We start from the raw sequence: 21,289 nt of genomic DNA, 5'->3' as shown, positions 1-21,289 counted from the left end.
ACAGTGTTGGGCTGATTAATTCTGCTTGTCTTATGCACGAGACTGGCACACAGAAAAGAAAAACACTGTTTTCCAATAACACTGTTTTCCAATAACTCATCCTTACTGAAAAGAATCTGGCTACTTAAGAGTCCTGTTGATCCAATTACGGCATCGAGTCACATTCCCAGAAGACAGAGACGTGTTGATAAGGCCTTCTGAAAGCATGAAAACCGCAATTACGTTCTCTTCAAAGAGCCGAGCTTCCCCTCGGACGTTTCAGCGAGGTTCTTCAGCTCACGCACACAATCCAAACCCCACCCACCATTCGGATACTTACAGTTTAACTCCAGCAGCTCGAGAATTGAGGAAGGATGGCAGGAAAACTGCACATTTAAAAGTAGTTAAATAAAGGCCAACATATGTTTGGAAACTATTCATAATTAAGAGGTATACTTACTCTTTTTGGAAGACCATACACATGGGTGATCTGCAGTCGAAGTTAAGGCACTCCTGAGCATCTGGACTGTAGCCTTCTTTGAGTAACATTTCCAAACATTCTTTATTACCACCATATACTGCTGAATACACAGGGCTCACTTTGCCTTTGCCTTTGTCACAAATCCGATCCGTAACTGGTATTAGCAACTCTAGTATCCTGCAAATATTTAAAAACACTATTTATTTTGTGGTCTTATGCACTAATTAATTTTAAATGTATGGTCATTTTTCATATGGTCATTACAACTTAAGAAGAAAATCCTACCTGTTTTTTCACTACTGAGTTTGCATAAAAGAACAACCTTTATCATTTCATACATTGACCCATAACAAACATTGTGCTTTGGCATGGATTTAGGCCGGCAATAAATATTTTAATCTGAATCAGAGACAGGTATTTCTTATTACCCAACAATCCTTTTTACAGTAATAGAGTACCTCTGCACATTAAACCCAGACTTCATAGAAGTCTGGAAGCAAACTGAAAATGTGAGTTGCGAATAAAATTAATACTTACTTCTGTCCAACAACACCCACTGAGATACTGAAACAGAAAAATCATTGTTTCATGGCTCACACCTCCGGTCCGCATCCTTTCCAGCTAACAAGGATTAGTGACAAACACAGATTCCTTTGCTACTGGAACTTACTGATGCTGCTCAGAGGTCACCAGTTACATATTGTGGCAAAAGCTATGAAGGCAGCATTTGATTTAACAACATTTCTAGTACTGACAACCTTGCTAACCCATCTTCTGTTTCCGAGAAAATGAACAAAACCCAGCTTCCTCAGTATCTACTACAGTCTGCCCTCCTCATCAGGTTGAGAAGAGGCATCAATCTGATGCACAAACTTTAACGACAACTCAGCTGATGACCTCCTTTTGCTAGGGGTTAAGATCAAGCATCTACTAATAAATTTGCAGTTCGTATCATCATTAATATATTTGATTTTAAATGTTGTCACACATGTGCAAGTCATGGGGTTCCTGAGAGACGTTCCTCCACAATGGCCTGCTACTCCGGCAACTTCTTTCCACTCTCGGTTTTCTGCTACGAAAGCGACTTATATCACTGGGATTGAGCAAAGCTACAAATGCATTTCTGGAAGGATTAAAGGAACTGTTTTGTGGCTTTGATTTTCTGGCTGGTTCAGATAATTCATTATTTGCATATGATTACTTCTGATACTTAACGGTCAGGACTGTAATCCCAATTAAGAGCTGTTCAATTCATCTATAAAGCATATGCTATTGTTATTTATATTTTTAAATGTAAAAGTAATATGGCTATGGAGTGAATTGGTATCTGCTTCAGCACTGTGGAAACCTCTCTAAACCCATTAGGATGTCGATCAGACCCAGATTAGATGCTGAATTCAGAAGGGTTGTTCACTTTACTGGGACTACTAACAGACATTTAAAATACGCAAACAATTAGAAATTCTAAACTACAAATCAGCTTGAGAACTCATTTTTCTTTCTTTTAGAGCTGAATATCCTCTTTGTCTATTAGGTTTTTATTACCAGAATCTTTTTCGTGAATGCCTTTTTAATCACCTACTCTTTATGGCCCATTTCAGCCGCTGCGTGAATAGGTAACTGCCAGTTATCCTCGTTGCAGTAGAGATTTGGATCTGCCCCTTTTGATAACAGCAGTTCCACACACTCAGCGTGGCCCTCCTGCGCAGCAATCAGCAGGGGAGTGGCTCTGTCCTTGGCTTGACAGTTTATGTCTGCACCTGCCAAAAAAAAGCCAATACTTTACATCACCACTACACCACACAAACCAAACGACAAATTAATCAGGGATTGGTTTTCACAGGGTGACTTCACAACACAACAGGTTTTCCCCAGCAATAAGGAAACGTTTACTAGCTTGTTGCTAACTTTTTAAACAGTCAGTGCTTAACATTAACTCTGTCCAGGATCAGCACAACACGAGATAAACATGCTGGAGGAAAGGCAACGGGCTAGGCAATCCTTTGATCGCAGTTAGTTTTTGAGATTCTCCCCCAGGTATTGGTAGGTCAGTTAGTACGATTTCTCTGGTCAGGTCACGGCACCCTCAGGCTTAACTAGGTTTGGCTGTAAGGACACATGCGCTTAGACATCTAAAACTTGTTCATTATGTGAATGAAACTGTTGCTGTCACTTTACGACCAGAGAGAGATCTGCACTTAGCCTGAACAATATCCTATTATAATAGCAACGTCATCAAAATCAGACCACTAACGTAGTGCTGTTGAGGGCTTCTAGAAGACCCCGATGAATCTTAACATTTTCATAGTTTTTATTTATTATTTCCTACCATCACTTGCTGAAAACTACATTAAATTACTGAAACAAGATTTAAGCAATTAAGATGGTTTTGCATACCCATCTGCAACTAAAATTACAGTAAAACCACTAAAATTTGAAGTTATGAAGTGCAAAAGTAGAACTAAAATTGTATCTGGTGACAGGTTGATGCGAGTTTAAGAACAACGAAGCTAAATGAATGATTACTATTACCATAGGATATAAGCAGCCTTAAACTCTCCAGCTTTCCATACTGAGCAGCAACAAACAAAGGTGTAATTCCAAAGTCATCCTTACATTCCTTGCTTGCCCCTTTCTCCAGGAGTATTTTCATTATCTCAGTGTATCCCTGAAATAAATATTTTTATTCTTAACCAACAAAAAAGTAGGGAATTGGCATAATCTATTTTTCCCACACATTCCAAACAGAAATAAGAAAAAAGGCAATACATTCAATATTCTAAAGATGTACTGAAAAATTAATGGCAGAAAAAATTAGACAAGTTTAATTTGATTTTTCACATTTGCCGATTTACATGATACATACAAATGGAAATTGAATTAGTTTATTAGAACCATTAAGCCAACGTATTTCTATTTCGGAAATAGGTCATCTCACTGATGATGAGATACTAAACAGAACTCTTTCTCAAAAAAATCTTGTAAGAGATTCACTTCCCAAATACCACACGTGAGCTTGTGAGTATATGCAATACTTATACTACTTATATAATTATTGCTTCCCAACATCAACATCTCCTGTAGTTTCAGATACACTCTTCAGCGCATTGCAAGCCCTTCAGCATTTAGACAACCTTATGACTACTAGGGTAGGTTAGGAAAAATGACCCGATAAAAAGGCAAAGAAATAGATAAATTATCACTCGGAATACACTGCGTTACATGGAAATTACATGATACACTTACAGGTTACCTGAAAAGAAGCTTGGTGCAAAGAATTCCATCCAGACCAAGAATGAGGTCCTTTAACATTTGCTCCGTGTTGGAGCAGAAACTTTACAATGTCTGCATGTCCATTTTCAACAGCTTCAAATAGAATAGTAAAGAAAAAAATTTCATATTAACTGGATTTAAAGAACTCATTGAAAAACTCAAGTGGTCTCACCACTAATTTCCTGACACAATAATTATAATTCTTTTAAACTTGCCTTATATATGCTTACTTGCCTTTTACATTTACACCCCCAAAACAGAGTTGGAGAATGGAAATTTATCCACAAAAATTTTAGTTAGACTTGTTAAAATTCCACCTACACTGTGCTAACACAGATAACAAAAGCCAGTTTCTCTCTCCCTCTTCCCTGTGGAGCACGGAGGCAATTTTGCAGCAGGCACCTAACTGCATGACAGTCGCAACGGCCTCCCAAACTCGTGAAGCCCAGTGGCTATCTTACAACCAATTCCCCCAAACTTAAACTTTATTAAAAAAAAAAGCTTAAAACTGGTTTAAACACCTATATAAAATCAATTTATAATGTGTACATTTAATTTATGCTAATGCATTCATTGACAAAGCCTCCTTTAGCACCCTGATTCACCCTCAAGTTTTTGCCAACAGCAATTCTCCCAAGGCACATTTCCTGCGTAAGCGTAAAAGCTTGGTATTGGTGATAAATGACCTGCGAATAGTTGCTACCGACTGAAGAATTTTTAGAGTATTAGCGCACCAGCTCGCCAAAGGAGTGCCTCTGGCCTGCAGTACTCGATGTCCAACACAGAGCTGTGCCACAACCCCGTTATATAGTCTGGACTAACCTGACCATAAGCTTTTTCCTTTTTAAAAAACCCCTTGGATACGCAGCCCCAGGACTGTTCCTTGGTCCTGTCTAATCTATGTAAGCATTTATATATAGTGTTAATTACCATTATCCGGTGTGCTTTTAATGATGATTTCCCCACACGTGCTGCCAGTTACCAACTGTTTTAAGCAAATAAGCTATTTAGTTGTTTAAAAAGAAAACGTGGATAGACTTGTAAACACAGGTAACGTGGCAGCCATGATGCTCGCCTGGGTACAGAGGTGAGTAAAACAATAAGCATATGTGATCGGATGATTTACACTCTGAGGACTCACTAGAGCGGAAGTTTTAAGCATTTAATTATGTCAAACATAAATCATAGAAAAAATACTAAAATAATGGACCTTAATTGCTAAACTAGGAATTGCAAAAAGAATAAGAGGTCTTCTAACATAAGTAGGGAGGAATTAAAAAAAAAAAAAAAGACTTGAAACACCTTCATACGGATGTAATCCTATACATCCTAGACCTTTTCTGTGCTAGGAAGAAACAAAAGGCGATGCAAAAAAACAACTTGTTTTTACAATTTTGTTTTAAAACACAGTCTGAAGCAGGTTTGTCCATAAATAAAAAGTAATCCCTAGACCCACTCCATCCCTGAGTCTAAAGCCTAGTATTTAGGCTACAAAAATATGAAACATGATAGGCAGTGAATGAACTCTGGTGAGTTTAAACTCAGTGAATAAGCTATTCCCCACTCCTTGGCTGTTCTGAGATGTCAAGAAAGCTCGTGTCACCTAGGAACAGTGCGGTGGTTGCTTCAGTGGTAACTTCATTGGGGTCAGCCCCAGCTTCCAGAAGAACACGAACACTTCCCAAAGACCCGTGGTGTGCCGAAAGGTGCAGCGCACACATCCCTTCAAACGTCTTTGAATTTATGTAGTCATCAGATGGAGCTACGCATGAGAATAACGAAAAAAGGGATACTTGGCAATAAGTTACAAGACACAGTTATTTTCTTAAAATAACTAAGTTATTTGAGGCGTGTGGCCTACAGCGTATCCACAAACGTGCCGTTGTCAACTCTCTCAAACAGCAGCGTCGGTTATTGCTGGCCCTACGCAGACACCCGCCTTGGACAGAGAAGGTAAAGTGGAATCAAATGTCACTCACAGACTGCAACACGCCAGTTTCTCTTTACCCCAGCTAATCAGTACCTATGAAACCACACAGAAATTTACAACAGAACTAAGAATACAGATATCTATTTCATTTATATTTTATATGACAGGGTAATTTAGCAGAAAATCGCACTATTTCACATTGAGTTTTCCTTACCTGCACGAACTAGCAGCCTCAGACATTCACTCGAATTGTGAGCTGCTGCTTCGTGGATTGGCACCCACCCCCTGTTATCCGGCACATCGATGCTGTATCCCTGCTTAATTAGTTTCCTCAGCATTTTAACATTTCCTTCTCTGGCTGCAAGCCCCACGGCAGAGCATCGATCGGAATAAGCCTCCGTGAAATCCATCCTTGTCTACGGCAAACTCTGCGGGAGGAAGGGGAGAGGAAAAAAGGGAAGGGGGGGGGGGGGGGGAAGAGATGCCTGTTAGTACAGAGTATGTATATGGGGGGTTTGGTTTCCGGGGTTTTGGCAGAGGTTTTTGTTTGTTTGGGTTGGGTTTTTTGGGGGGGAGGGTGCTCGTTTGTTTGGGGGGTTTTGGGGGGCTAATTGCTCCCCGGCAGGCACCGTTACCGAGGGGGGCCAGTCGCTTCCCCCGGGCCCACCGACACGACTCCGAAGCCGAACCTCCGCGCACAAGGCCGGCTCGCACGGCCTCCCCGCGGAACCACGGCCAGGCCGCGGCTCCGGCAGGAGCCCCCCCCCGGAAAGCCCCGAGGCCGGCGGCACCCCAGGGCCCGCACCCGCCGCGCCGGCTGCCGAGAGGGAAGCCGCTTTCCCCCCGCCGGCGCGGGGCCGCCCCGCCGGCAGTGCGCAGGCCCGCGGCGGCCGGGCCGCCCGGCAGTCGGGCGGGCGGTCAGCCATGTGGGTGTTCGGCTACGGCTCCCTCATCTGGAAGGTGGATTTCCCCTACGAGGAGAAGATGGTGGGGCGCATCCTGGGCTACAGCCGCCGCTTCTGGCAGGGCAGCACCGACCACCGCGGCGTGCCGGGCAAGGTGAGGCGGGGCGCGGCGCTCCCCGGGCGGCCGCGGGCCCGGCGGAGGCGGCGGGCGGGCCCGGCGGCGCGGCCCCTCACCGCGGCGGCGGGGCGGGCGGGCCTGGGCCTGGGCCTGGGCCTGCCGGCGCGGGGGCTCCGCCGGCGGCTCGCAGCCTGCCCCGGCCCGCGGCCGTCAGCCGGCCTGCCCCGGGAGCACCGGCGGCGCCCAGCGCACCCGGACTGCCGGGGGCCTCGGCCCCGCTCCTGCAGTCCTGGGTCCGTCTTAAACTTAAAAGTGCATCTTAGCAGCACTGGTGCTTGCTGATGCCGGGTAGTCCAGTCTGCTTTTGCAGAGCACCGAGGCTAGGGATTTCCACTTTGACTTCCAATTTATTCCCTTGTGGCGAGAAGCATTTCCTGAAGTTCAAGAATTCATTGTCCTTCTGTACTGTCAATTAAAAAAACCCAAACAAACAACATAATGAACTTCAAAGAGGAGACGAATGGTAACAAAAATAACTGTCAGTCCATTTCAATGGCTCAAAAATAACCGAGTTAGTTATTATAGACATTAATCTAAATAACTAAGGGAAAATCCCTCAGTGTGGGTGTCAGGCTTTGAAGAGAAAGGCTGGTTAATAAGGAAAGGCCAGAAGCGTTGATCTGAGTTTCTGAAAAACCTCACTGTTTTTCAGCTTTTCTACTTTCAAATGAAAACTCATGGAGGAGGAAATATTTACTGTTTGGAAAGGGGGGTGGGGGGGGCCACCAAGAAAAAGAAACTAAAATTCTAGAAGTGAGCATTCCCAATTTCATGCAAACATACATATTTTTAAGCCACAGGAGCGAGAATAATAGTCTCTTACCCTGCTTTGAAAGCCTGTACCACCCTCCACACAGAAGGGCTATCACCCTCATATAATCCTAAATAGCTCAACACACGTTAAAGAAACAATAGGTTACAGAAGCACCCAGCAAGTTAGATGAATGACTTTGATGTGGCAGGACTGTTATTTACAGCTGCAGATGCTGCTCACGATTTAGTCATCAGAAATGCAAACTGATCATAAATGTATAGCAGCTGATACTTGCATACAGCGCTCTAACAATTTACCTACTTTGAATGCTGGTTTTGTATTGTGAAAGTATGTTTTCCTCATGCTCCCTAAAGCAGTCGTCTAACCTGCACCCTGGTAACTCCACTCTGAGACTGGAATACGGCTTTAAAAGAGCTCCTACAGAAAAGGCGTAAGGATTCTTTTTAAAAAATAAAACACAGCATGCTACATGTAGCATGGAAGAAATTTTCATCTAGTTCTCAATAGCACTAATTAGAACCTCAAACACCGTAAAATAATTTGCACAGTACGGCAAGATAATACAACCCCCCCCTTGCATTTACTTTTCTGCAAGGCAAATCACCATGCTTCAGGTACTAGCACGAGCTGGGCATCTAGTATTTAAAAAAAAAAAAAAAAAAAAAGGTTTACTGCAACGAAACAAGTTATGCGCAAGCGGATTCGGGCTCGGCAGGCATGTTTTTCAGGTTGGAGCAGTGCTGTGCAAATGCAGCTGTCCCGGTTCTGAACTCGAGCCCCAAAAGGCTTTGCCACGTTGTTTTTAAGATCGAGTCGAAAGCCTCGCTTTGTCACCCAGCTTACGTGCCGTCGTACACAATTCCTGGCTCCAGACCTGCCCCGCTCTCAGCCACCGCCTCACCTGGCTGGAGAGATGCAGTATGCCCTGCGGCTGGCTCGGTTAGCTCTGCTGACTGGACAGCTATCGTTCGCTTTCTCAGTGGGAACACTGATTTCTCATCTACCAGTCATCCCTTTTCAAAGATTATGTTTGTATGAGCATTGGGAAATTTCTATTCTTCTCTTGAATTTGGATGAATTGAAAAGCATGTGCAAAAGTTGTTAGGGTGGGACATGAAAGAGCGTGATCCCATCAGCCTCCCCTACTTAGGAAACCAGGCTTTAAAAAAAAAAAAATTTAAAAAACCTAATCAGTCAACAGAAAAAGTCTTACTCTTGGGGCCTCTGAAAGGAATAAAACCCACACCAGCCAGTTTTTCTTCATTTTGGGAAGTATCCTTGGTGACCTCCTTGCATTATCTCCTGCTGGGCTAGCTGAAATTCGGGACAATACTCAGAGTGACTGTCTCTGTGCAGATATTGGAAATCTTGCAAAATGGCCACAGCAGGTTACTACCCACTAGCATATACTTAGTTCCAAGAAGCTTACACGTTTATTTCTGCCCCAGTCAAGATCATACCCAAACCCATCACCTGCAGGCATACGGAGCCTTAGAACAACAACAACAAAAAAACGTACACAAGCCCATGCTTTGTTCTCTTCCTATTTAGATGCTTGTTTGGACAGACTGAGGGCACAGGTCATTGTTTATGTAAACTGGTTAATGCATTTTTATGTTTTATATAAACACTTAGTATTAACAAAATACACTTTTTCTCAGCGTCAACAAGTTAATGCCCTTTTGTATTCCTGCAGTCCATGGGTTGTTACTCCTACTTGCAAGGCAAAAAGTCTCCCTCGGCATACGCTGAGAAAACACACCGCTGGGACCTCCCATTTCACCAGGCCAAACGCTTTCTGCTATAAAATCTTTACAATCCTTGACGTCAGAGATGAATTACATCTCTTGTGGGTGAGCTACAAGTGAAACTGGTCCTGCAGTACTAACACATTTTAAAGAACAGCAATAAAATAGTAGCCAACAAGTTAAAAAAAAACCTCTCCTGAAAACACTAGTTGCTCCAATGTTCCACGGTCAGCGCAACAGAAACGTACGGAGCACTTTTACGTACAGTGGCCGCAAGCTTTTAGTACAAAACTCAGTTGACCTTGTAATCGTACTTTGAACTGCTCAACTCATACTGCAATAAGACGGTTAACTAGTTATAAAGTGATGTTTAATCATGATGTTTAAACTTTATAGTTTACAGGATGTTAAATTGGAAAAATTTTTGTTAGAACAGATTAAGAATGCAAAAAAAGGAATAACCATTTCTTGAAAAATATACGGCAACTTACACATGAGCTGTATTTAAAAATAAGATTTTCAGAGGATTATTCTGCATAGTACATTAAAGCAGCTTGAATTTTTACCAGGCAATAACAGTGTTCCCTGAAAAAAGCGCTGCTGGCTTAGAAAGACCTGAATAAGTAACAAAAATGTTTTCATAAATGGCGAATTCAAATTTCTTAGTGCAAGCTTCAGAAAAAAAATGGCGTCAGAAATGCAAACCTGCATGATTCACATAAACCTTCTCAGACACTGAAGTCTGGGAGTTTGGTTTTGCACAGAACAGCACGGAAGTGTAAACGCATTCAAGAGTTGAAGCCGTTATTATCACAATATGGTTTGAACCAAACTAATAGCTTGCTACTTCCAAAACAGTGAAGTTTGGCATCTTCTCCTTACAATCTTTCTCCCTCCCAGTTTCGGACCACTTGCTTTAGCCGCTCTCCTTGATCTGGTGCGGGCACTCACTTGGCTGCATGGCACACCAGCAGGCCTGACATTTGGGGAATCTCAGTTCTGGCTCTGCCAAAGACTGTCTTTGTTCCTAGCCCTCCGATGTGCTTAGAAAAAAAACCCAAGGAAACCTGATGACATGATTAATTTAGCTCCAGCTGCCTGCTGCCACTGTCCAAACAGTGTCCACACAGAAAACTCCGACTTTCTGCATGCACAAAATTACTGGGTCAGCTTAAGGTTAAATCATTTTAAGATAACGAAGGGCTTTTAGTTTGTGAAAGGTGAAATGGAGAAAAAAGGCGGTTGGACTACAGGATCTCCAGAGGTGCCTTCCCACATCTGCGATTCCCTGATTTACCCTGGCGGTTTCTTCCCCTTGGGTAGCTGCCAGCAAGGGGGCTGTAGGGGAAAGGACGGATAGATAGGCTCCTGTTATGCCGTAATGAGCCACAGGAAAAGGACATTGAAAAGGCTACTCTTTGTTTAAATAAACTTGTGCTTAAGGAAACCATTTTAAATTATTACATTCCGACTTCTTAGCAAACTTACACCTCCCTTTCTGAAAAAATTTAAAAAGGTAATCAAGCTAAAATTATTTCTAAGGTCATATTTCCTTTTATTCCATCTCACTTTCACATCCAGATGCAAAAATTGATTCCTTTATCAGTAAATACTTAGTAATTTTAGTAGCTGAGCAGTTTATGGTACCACTGAAAACAATCTAACAGTGGAAGATCTTATTTCCGTTTACCCCACTATTTCACAGCACCCATCAGCTGGACCTCAGGACTGTCCTGAGGACCTTTACCTCCACGCAGATAGACAAAGCCCCCGTGCCAGGAGAACGTCATAGACTCCAGCCCAGACTCTGCACCATGCTAATCCCATTTTCCTCTTTTTACTGAAGCCAGGATGGTAAAACCTGGAAGAATCTCCAGTCACGTGCACTGTAAGACAGGAGTACATTTGGGAGCTCTAGCGTGCAGTACAGTTGAGGGCTTGAAGTGAAATACAACGCTAAGAGCTGAAACAACCTGTATTTAATTTTCTGCAATGGCTTGCCTTCCGATTCAGAGGGGTGATAGCCCTTAGCACTACCGATGCCTTAGAAAATTCCCACGTGGCCGCAGACCACACTGCTGCTCCAGCGTGATCCAATGGAAGGTTGCCTTTGTCAGCCTTCCTGGCAGTAGGCTGCACAGAACTGACACAAATCCCTCAAAGACATCTAATTTAGGAGATCATTCGGGTTCGCCCTTGCCAGTACTTGGGAACAACAAATAGGGTTTTGGTTTATACTATATAGCTGGTCATTTATAGACGTGTTATTTTCTTTACTTAGCTAGCAGAAGTAATACCCATGGTTCCTTCATGGTGTTTGGTTTAGGTAGTTCCACGCAAGACAAGGACTCTGCAAACCAGTACAATAAATATCCTGTCCTTCCCTAGACAAACAGATGGGTCTTTCATCACACAACCAATCTGAAGATTAAGTATTCTTCAGTACTTCACTTTCATTTAATATTTAGGCTTCAGATACAAGCATTCCTGGTAATAAAGAGAAAGTTGTTTCCCACCACAGAATGTCTCTCTAATCCATAATTTACAAAATCTTAGTGACCAGTATTGAGTACACAAGTCAGGGAAGTATTAATGGCTATGGAAAAAACTTCCCAAAAGGAACACCTAAGTTATCTTGATTAATCATGGTAACAGACCTGTTTCCTCCAAGTACTCAAATAGTAATCATTTAGTGTTCATTTAGTTTTGTTGCCTTATTTTATCAATCAGATCAGGAATAGATGGCTTATGCTGGGCGAGAACTGGCATAAAAATAAAAAAACGCAGCACCTCAGAGCTTATAAACAAACAGCCTTTAAGATTATAAAAGATCTGACACTGAATAAATAATATCTACAGTTGATGGTACCTATAAAGTGCTCTGCAAAAACTAGACTTCATATTTGGCTTGTTACCAAAAGAATGCATGGCTTGCCAGGGACTCGGTGCAGGAGAAAACCCTACACCGTTACTGTGTGTGAGAGACTTACCAAACAGAAAAGCATGGACGTGTTGGTGAGACTGTTAGTGAAGAGTCATAAAAAGAGTGAAATGTGGTCGCCCAAGACTGGAAGTTAGCCAAGACTAAATGAAAACCATGCATCCAAGTACACCAAGTTCAGCTTATCTTTGTAACTCCTACGAGAATGAATTTCTATCCTACACTAAAACTGAATGCTAGTACCTCTGCTTTCCCTTACCTCTAATCAAAGACACTTGTCCATTAATTTGATGCCAAAATTAGCATTTTAAACTACAGATGTAGTTCTCCATAGGGTTTTATGTTTTAAAATTGTATACTCCAGGTTATACAAATTTCAACAATTTTCTTTTCAGTATTTACAAACTGGCTTCTTACTCTTCCTGCAAGAAGTAACTCAATGGAAAAATAAGCCATTACCAAGGTATCCTCCCTCTGCGCCGTAAGGGAGAATGAGCTGGGAGGGGGAAAAGAAGGGGAAAATAGTCTTTTGCACAATAAATTTCTTTTTTCAGCTTTGAATAACGTGCTGCTAACATGGTGCTTACTAAAAATTACTAGCAGATTTCTTTGCTCTGTGTTTTCAAAAACACCTAATTAGCGAGGAGCTTTTAAACCTAGGACTTGCCATGTGTCACAGCGTGCAATTAACATTTTCTAAAATCCAGTTAGTGCAAACCAAGCCAGAAGTGGCAATATCTTGCTTAGTTCTATGCAAGCTACATTTCTATGTTACGTTATTTTCCATGCCTGTGTATAAACTTTTTGAATACAAGTGAGAAGGTTCACCTCATCGTCACTCCAGAGATTAAAAAAAAAAAAAAAAATCACATAGTACTGTGGAAAAGCAACATGACTGAGGAAGGTGCGCTCCTCAGAGATAGTTTTACATTCATGAATTATTGTCGCCATTTTAAATGGGAATAGAATTGAGTCTGGACAGCACATACAAAGCAAGGGCATTCAAAACCTCCCCATTTATGACTGCCCTTAATTTAACTTCTATGTTGCAGACACTTTCTGTTCAGAATTTAACATTTTGTTTATCACAGTTTATCTAATGCAGATCAAAAGCTGTTCTCAGAAAGTATTTATACTGGATCTCAAAGAAATAGACCTTATTGAGATTGTCCTGGATTAGTTCTCTGGCCCTTTCATTACTTTTCATTGTTTTTTTCTTGTTTTGTTTTGCTCATGATTTAGGGTAAATGCCTCTAACTGAACTACGATTTTTTCTTTAAATTTTAGCCTGGAAGAGTTGTGACTCTGGTTGAAGATCCCGAGGTATAGTACTCCTGTTCTATCTCTGTAGTGTACAGAATGTCCTGTTGCATTCCCAGCCTGTGTAGTAAGTCTCTATTAATTTTTGCTTCTCTACAAGCAAATAATTGAGTTATCTTTAGTGCAATGAAAAGTTCTCTCAAAACGTCTTGGAGTTACACCAATTACTCTTGATTGTTTCAAATAAATCAATCAATCTAAACTAAGAAACTAGAAGTAGTTTGGGTCTGTTATTACCAAAGGTATATTTTAAAGAATTTTCCTGAATTCAGCTTCCATCTATCCAGTTACAAGATGCAGAATTTTACTTTCAGCATAGGTATAGTGCTGACAATATGCCAACAGTAGACCCCAGATGTTGTGTCAGAACTGTAATCTTGCCCTTTCAAAATAAAAACTGAAACAAATCAAGATTACATTGCAGCGATAAAAAAGGAGATACCCTTGCTTTATTTTTTGCTACACAGATAAAATGCTTAAGGAATGAAATACCACAACTGTGCTTTTGGTTTCTATGTAATATTGTGAAATTAGCTCCTGTTTAGAGAAAATGGTCATTGGCCCAAGTCTACTATTCTTGCTTATCTTTCAACCTTTTCCCTAAGTCTCACTTAGTGCAATGGAAGCGTTTGCAAGGGGAGTGCCCGGGCTGGGGAGGGAGAGGACATGAAACAAGGCCTAGGCTTACAGTCATGTAAGCTGTAGGAAAATCAAGATTTTTCTGCTCATAAAAGGACTTAGATTTACATTTTACCCATTTCTAATTCTGTTTGATAGTAAAGAAGCTATCTTACAACTACCTGCAATTTTTTTTTAGGGATCTTACCCACTAGAGAGCTCTCAGTTGGGCTGCTCACCAGCTAGGACAAAAGCATTGAGCTAGGCTGGGGAAGCCCAGGGGCGGCTATTGCAGGATGCACCTTGGATGCGATTGCTTTCCCACTCCCTGCTGATCCTCCGGGCCCCCCACACCCAGCAGTGTGCTCTGTTCTGGCACCTTGCTGGGGATGGCTGCGGTGGTCGTGTGTCTGTCCAGCTCCACACCGCTCCAGGAGAGGGAATCCCTGCAGGTACTGGTGCCTCCAGAGGGGCAGGAGGGAAGGAAGGATGGCATGGAAGCAGAGGGAGAGCAAGGCCACACGACACAAGGCCGTAAGACATGGAGGATAGGTATTTTGGTAGTTAGTTTTTATTTACAGTTGCTTATCTATACAATTATGGTACTGCTGTCTTACCCATCTCCCTGAAATAGCAGCCACAAAGAGAGGTAAGTTTAGCAGCAGTCGAAAACTTCAACTGTTTTTTGCAGTTCGCAAAACCAGCAAAATGCAATGCACTCTCTCTCATTGTGATTTTCGGTACCTTTCTAGTAAGGTTTTTTTCACGTTACTGTACTGCTGGACACCATTATGTTACACAGATGCCTATATAGACAAAGAATGCTTATGTTTGTTGTCACTCAGTTTGTATTGTTAAGCAAACTTATTCGTTACCATAGAAACTTTGTTCCCCTTAGCAAACCAGTTTTGTTTGGTTGGGGTTTTTTTTCCCTTTTCTCCAGAATCTGGTGTGGCCAGATAATACTTTACACATAAACATCAAATGATATGACAAGTCATTTGCTTTAATTTCAGTTACTCATTCTGCAGTTTGAAAAAGTAACCTTATTTTGAAGATACCTTAGCAGACTACAGCAATTATTCCCCTGCACGCAGACACCAAATACCGTGCTGACAACAGCAGTGGTACTTTTCCCGGCAATGCCAGCTCTCAGCTCTGTGCTAGCCCGTGTGTCCTTTTCCACTAGTGATACACATAGCGCAGCTTGGAAACACCGAGTTAGAGAGTTATTTTAACTTGCTCCATCTGAATTTCTTTGCCAGTTAAGAGGAAATCACACAGAAAAAGAACATCATACTCCTTGTCAGATTTCGGAATTATGATTTTCCATCATCTGAAATAGGAATCCTCTATACTGAAAACTAAATGAATTAACTAGCAGTAACAAAGTGTCTGCTTTAAATCCCTGTCTCCACCACACCCATATGTATTTTCCTATCAACACCAAAGTAGGTCTGAATGGCAGATTTAACTCAAGAGAGTAACATGCGCAGAAGAGGCTGTTTTTAAAACTAACGCATTTTCTGCAGACAGCTGGAGTGAACCAGCATCCCAGGTGGCTGAGGGAAAGCAAGGAACCCATTTTTGTACTTGTTAGTGCTGTTTCTGGCCACAGCACATCAAATGCTGTAACCATCTACAAAGGATGCAATAGAAAATTAGTCCTGATTTTTTTAATAAAATGACTTTGACCAGCATATAGTCTGACTGCAAAATTCAACGCTCATTAATTAACACCAACACCCCAGCATTGTCTGATAGCATGACTAAATACTAAGATCCCATTTTAGGGCCGAAAAACCCAAAACGTTAATTGCTTTGTCATCATAACGGTAGCACTGATACGTATACCTACTTAGCTGCAGGAAGAATCCACATTTGATGTTGCTAGCAGACAAAAGAGCCTACCATTTATTTTAAAACAGCACTCGTAAGAAACAATATGCAGCCCTTAGTGGATAACAGACCATCATCGTTCTCCTATGCTACTTCAAAACAAAACCCCATGCAAATCAATCCCTCCACAGATCTCAGCGATTTGTTTATATAAAACTTGGTAAGGGAGCATAACTAATTCACACCACAGTTAAATACTTTTGCAGAGATGTTATCTGTGAAGAGAATGAAGAGATATTCAGGTTCTCAAAGATAGTAGTGAAATTATCCTAACAGCGTTTGCTGAGGTGCTGGATATGCCACGATTATTTGTGCAAAATGCAGGTTCATCTCTCAGCTTTTTCCTCTCTGATTCATTTTCAGTGCGGTAACGTTACCACACTCATCTCTCCAAGTGCATGTACCAGATGTGACACCCAGGTCCTTAGAAATGAAACTGCAACTAAACAGAGAAAGGACCTGATCAATATTACTTTGAATTTGGTACTACTTAAAATCTTAATTTTCAGGTACAAATTTTGTGAGGTCAGGAAGATACTTCATATCCTTTTTGCCAGCTCCTTAGTAGCACATGCCAAGGCTATTTACTACTTCAAGCTTAACTGCAACAAGAAATTGTTTTGTAAGAAAGGCCTCAGCATTAGCAAGAAAGTGGATGATCAATCTGCATAATTACCATTTTGACTGAAGATTTCCTAAAGAAAACAACCCTTTTAATTTGGGACTCCTTCTACAAACAGTGCGAGAAATAGCTATAAAAAGACTGAAAATTGAAGAATTTTTTAAAGAGTGTTTTGCCTAAACACATTAGAAATACATTCATTTGCGAGTATCATTATGAACACTGCTTGGATTTTCTTTTCTTATGTCCTTCAACAGGGGTGTGTATGGGGTGTTGCTTACAGATTGCCAGCTGGACAAGAATGTGAAGTAAAGGCATACCTGGACTTCAGAGAGAAAGGAGGCTACAGGACTACAACTGTCATTTTCTATCCAAAAGACTCGTCAGTAAAACCGTTTGATGTATTGCTATACATTGGCACTTGTGACAACCCTAACTACCTTGGTCCAGCACCTCTAGAAGAAATTGCAGAACAGATTTTTAATGCAGTTGGTCCCAGTGGAAGAAACACAGAGTACCTGTTTGAACTTGCTAATTCTATCAGAAATCTCGTACCAGAAGATGTAGATGAGCATCTCTTCTCCTTAGAGAAACTAGTAAAGGAACTCTTGGAAAAGCATCAAACCCTAAATTGTCTATAAAAGAACTTCTTACTTTTAATGATCTTGCTTCATCTTCAGAGGAATGGTTTCGTTGCACAATGGGTATATGACTTGGAGGCATGTTTCGCTGTACTATGCTATCTTATTTATTTTAATATTGCGTTCAAAATAGTAGTTGGCATTAAAACTTACTGTTACAAAAATCATTCTTTCAGGAGTCTATAGAAAGGGAAGCAGCAGAAATGTTTTAGGTTTGAATTTGGTATATTGGGTTTTTATCCAAAGACTGCATCTTTATGAAAATCTCAAGAGAACCACTTAAGCTTCTCTTTGTTTGAAGATGTATTTTTTAAATTATTTCAGGTTTAAAATAAATCCTTAGAATATTTTAAAGATCAAAATCTGCATTCAGGTACAACTCCCACTGATTTAAGTGATAGTTCTTTCTAATTCAAGACCACAGGTGTGGAGCTCACTGCAGCTAACGAGATAAATGTTAACTAGTCACTGCAAATTGCATAGTAAATGCATAGTAGAACATTTTTATATCATCAGTGTTCAACTTCACTGAAATTAAATTATTCCACTGAATTAGTCATCTTATCCTTTATATATTCATCTGTCCTTAAACGCAGAGGATAAACCATTTCGTTGTCAAGGAAATCATTCTTTCCCTTGGCTCATTACGTCAAGCCCCTGAAAACCAAAGCACAGGGTACTTTGACACAAACAAGCCATAACTTATCAGTGCCTCATTTTATTTTTTAAGATTAATATAAAGAATAAAGCCAAAATGTTTAAATTACCTAAGAGTATGACTTGAAGTCACAATGCAGCAAGAATGTTCAGAAACTCTCATCTTTGTTATTTGCCTTTAGATGCTGTTGTAACCCCATCTCCTAAAAAAAAATCACCAATCTCTGGGGATAGATTTTAAGCCAGTAATTTTCAACCACTCTCAGGAATTCACAGATAAAAGGTAATTAAGAAAGGAACCCTCTTTTCAGTAACCTTGCGTGTGTTGTACAGACATCCAAACAAAGAGGGTTGAAAAGCCACCAGTTTAGGTTAGTTGGCTTACTTTATGCAAAACAAAAGCAAATGGAGTTTCCGTCCCAACAAGGACTTGTCTTGCTTCTCAAAAATTTAAGTTATTTTTGTTAACTTTTAACAAACTGTATTTTTGTATGTTCACATCGGAAAAGTCCTATTTCAAACACCATGTAATGTCACATTTTCTCCTACAGAGGATGCGTGTTTAGTAGTAGCTTGGAAGCCTATATTTTGCATCAGTAATTGCAAAACCCGTATGTTTGTACTATACAGGTTGTCCCTTTCTCTTCTTTACATTTTCCTGTTTTGTATTTATAATTGCTTGAAAATATCAGGGTTCTCAAAATAACAAGCTGCTACTATTTTACTTGGCCACCTACAAAAGCCAACAACATAAATGAATGTTAATAGGAAACATTTGAGAAAGGCAGCTAGACGAGTAGAAAATAGGATATTAAAATGCCAACCTAAATTCAAGATAATTAGACCACTTAAAATATTTAACCAAGAAAGCTGTATTTTTTTTTACATACTAGATTATAATTTTAGTGTGCCTCTGGCATCTCTCAAGCATTGATTCATTGATGAAGAAAAAGTGTGTTAGTTTTTAGAAGCTGCTGTTTACTATTAATAGTTGAATGCCACTGTTTTAAGAGTACATGATGGGGTATTACTTGATGGACTACTATAAACTGCAGAAGCAAATCCTCTGATCATACTAGCAAAATAATCGTATGTATCGAGGCCTCATTTTTCCATTAGCACAGGAGTCACTTGCAAACTGATGGACTATCCTTCAAAGGTCTTGATTCTCCACTGCACTGTGCTGGTTTAAGACTGACATAACTTGAGTGGAAAAGCAACCCCAACTAATTCAGCTGTACAGCGGGAGAGGAGCAAGATCAGAGCTTCCAGGTGTCTGTACATAATGACAGTCATTAAGATGCCCAAAGCTGGAGCTGAGCAACTTCGCACACCAAAGATGGATAGCGATAACCATCACCCAAATCAACATTAATGAACATGCTCCATTACGCGTGCATTTATTCACCTTGACTTAAAGAGTAACTCTTAAGTGTTACTGAATACTTAAGCATTACTAAAAAGGTTATGTATGATTTATTTCAAGAACATTTAAGTGTTGAAAAGCATAGTACCCTCAAAAAACCCCAACCAACAACAGCACTTCCTTTCTTGTGCTTACTTCAGATTTAAGCAAGCTGTAGTAAAGTTAAAACACGTACAATGGCATGTCCACTCTACGCATTTCTTAAAGTTCGTTCCCCAAAGACTTATCCTTGGTTGCTTAAAACAGGGCAGGGAATGCTTACACTCATTAATGATCCAAAAACATCAGTGATGATTCCCTCTTTAAAACTCTAATTATTTAAGCACTGTGTTGGGGCATTGTGATTATGTATGGCTCTACATTTTGTGTCTTTAATTATACTCAGGACATTGTTGGTTCATTTACTTTCCAGATTCATGAAGCTTGCAATAATATCTGTAACGATACATTCCAGTTTGTGCATACAACTTCAGTACAATAAAAATGCATCACATTTACTAATGGTGTTGGAGAAAGAAATTTCCAGAAATGTTATGTTTATTTAAAGTGTATCTATATTAGGGTGGACATCAATGTGTGTCTTAATTGCATCTTGTCATAAAATGCTGTTAGATCTAACGAGGAAAAACATTATACAAGAGCTAGCTACTATTATGCAGTCTTAAACTGTGTTGAAATTAGGAATTTAATTAAAGCACTGGAAATATACATTTCTTCTTGCTGGATGGGATTTGAGCCATGACTCTTCCTACAGCTTCAATCACCAACAAAAGCCCAGTATGCTTTCAGATCTGTTACTCACCACAAGAAAATTAACATACACTTCTTATATGCCATATATACTTTTTTTCCCCCTACTGGTTAGAACGAAATCTAAATTTGTGACAAATTATAGAGATTTTAGATATGGTTTTATTATACAACCACACACACATGAAGCTACCTCTAAAATTGTTTCCAGTGTTTGAGGAAACAATAGTCATATCCATGTTGTCAGATTTTACTCCCTGGGATCCACAGACTCAAATCACTGAGCAGTCAGCGTGGACCTCTGTCCTTCCGTGCATGAAGGAAGCAGTACGTAGTGGTATGCAGCGATGGTCTTCCCTGGTGTGACTGCACAGTAAAATTTCTAAGGCCATCTGTAGGAAAAGGAACTTGCCCAGCAGTTGGTCAAGATACACCCCCCCTGTGATGCTGAAAGGGATTACCACTGAGCAGTACATAAGCTGATATATCTGTAAATTATTTTGGAATCTCCCAAATGAAAGTCCTATATTAGCTTAAGTTACAGGAAAAAAAAATCTAAGGTTTGTACAAAGACTGCAATAAGACAGTTTAATTTGATTGTGCTAAAATGCGAATTGAAATTAAAAAGCAAATACTAAGAAGTAGCTTATGTAATATCTGATATTCCTTAGTATGATCAATTAGCCATTTGATAGCAACAGTCATTAAATATGCAATCATCTTCTATGAATATATGAATCTATAACGTGAATATGCAACATTTTACTTCATTTTTTTGTCTAGCTTTTGATAATAAGCACACTTCATACACGTTTTGACTGCCACTGACAAAATTAGTGTGTCATCTGACTTAATCATAAGACTTCTGTAAACAGATTTGCATTTCTTAACACAAGAAAACTCACAGACAAGGGAAAGCAAAACATTCTGTAACTACCAGATTCTTTGTAGCATCCCCAATAACGATTTCTGTCTTTCCTCCTTCAGCCATTTACCTGCTCCATATTTCCCACAGATGAGCAAACAACAAAGACCAGATGGGACTGGCCTAACCTGTTCTAATTTGGAAACTGTGCTGGACCATTCAGGTATATGTGTATATATCTATATATATATATATAGACACACAGAGAGAACCCTTAGAGT

The 21,289-nt window shown here is 40.4% G+C and overlaps 2 protein-coding genes across 13 annotated transcripts in view; one reads left to right on the top strand and one right to left on the bottom strand.

The window, feature by feature from the left end:
• The window catches only part of ASB3 (ankyrin repeat and SOCS box containing 3), a 32,271-nt gene that overhangs the window by 8,226 nt on the left and 2,756 nt on the right, over positions 1-21,289 (bottom strand). For 2 of the 7 annotated variants that reach the window (XR_012774958.1, XM_075497047.1), the window contains exons 1-6: positions 5,878-6,221; positions 5,337-5,495; positions 3,714-3,826; positions 2,993-3,128; positions 2,043-2,220; positions 440-637 (exon numbers count right to left, since the gene is read on the bottom strand). Coding sequence is in view for 6 of the 7 variants with exons in the window: in XM_075497047.1 (XP_075353162.1) it covers positions 440-637; positions 2,043-2,220; positions 2,993-3,128; positions 3,714-3,826; positions 5,337-5,495; positions 5,878-6,073 (980 nt within the window). In the remaining variant the exon portion in view is untranslated. The other 5 variants (XM_075497046.1, XM_075497044.1, XM_075497042.1 and 2 more) reach the window with 4 other exon arrangements.
• On the top strand, positions 6,585-20,049 carry CHAC2 (ChaC glutathione specific gamma-glutamylcyclotransferase 2). Of its 6 annotated transcripts, XM_075497054.1 has the most exons (5): positions 6,585-6,722; positions 12,606-12,673; positions 13,498-13,533; positions 14,348-14,600; positions 16,927-20,049. In XM_075497054.1, the coding sequence occupies exons 4-5, from the start codon at positions 14,538-14,540 to the stop codon at positions 17,308-17,310; spliced, it is 447 nt and encodes a 148-aa protein (XP_075353169.1). In that variant the 5' UTR covers positions 6,585-6,722; positions 12,606-12,673; positions 13,498-13,533; positions 14,348-14,537; the 3' UTR covers positions 17,311-20,049. The 6 variants fall into 6 exon arrangements, with proteins under 6 accessions (XP_075353169.1, XP_075353171.1, XP_075353173.1 ...); XM_075497056.1 differs by lacking the exon at positions 14,348-14,600 and having other exon boundaries at positions 16,411-20,049; XM_075497058.1 differs by lacking the exon at positions 14,348-14,600 and having other exon boundaries at positions 13,498-13,597; positions 16,411-20,049.

This window comes from Mycteria americana, chromosome 3 (assembly GCF_035582795.1).
Source record: "Mycteria americana isolate JAX WOST 10 ecotype Jacksonville Zoo and Gardens chromosome 3, USCA_MyAme_1.0, whole genome shotgun sequence".
Lineage (NCBI taxonomy): Eukaryota > Metazoa > Chordata > Aves > Ciconiiformes > Ciconiidae > Mycteria > Mycteria americana.
Note: the sequence above shows the minus strand (reverse complement) of the source record. Positions and strands in the feature narration are given on the sequence as shown.

Bases quoted from the DNA above. Each gene is read 5' to 3' on its own strand.
- CHAC2 (XM_075497052.1), top strand. From the start codon at position 6,588: ATGTGGGTGTTCGGCTACGGCTCCCTCATCTGGAAGGTGGATTTCCCC. The intron at 6,723-13,497 runs GTGAGGCGGGGC...TTTAAATTTTAG, and splicing joins ACCGCGGCGTGCCGGGCAAG to CCTGGAAGAGTTGTGACTCT. The intron at 13,534-16,926 runs GTATAGTACTCC...GTCCTTCAACAG, and splicing joins CTCTGGTTGAAGATCCCGAG to GGGTGTGTATGGGGTGTTGC.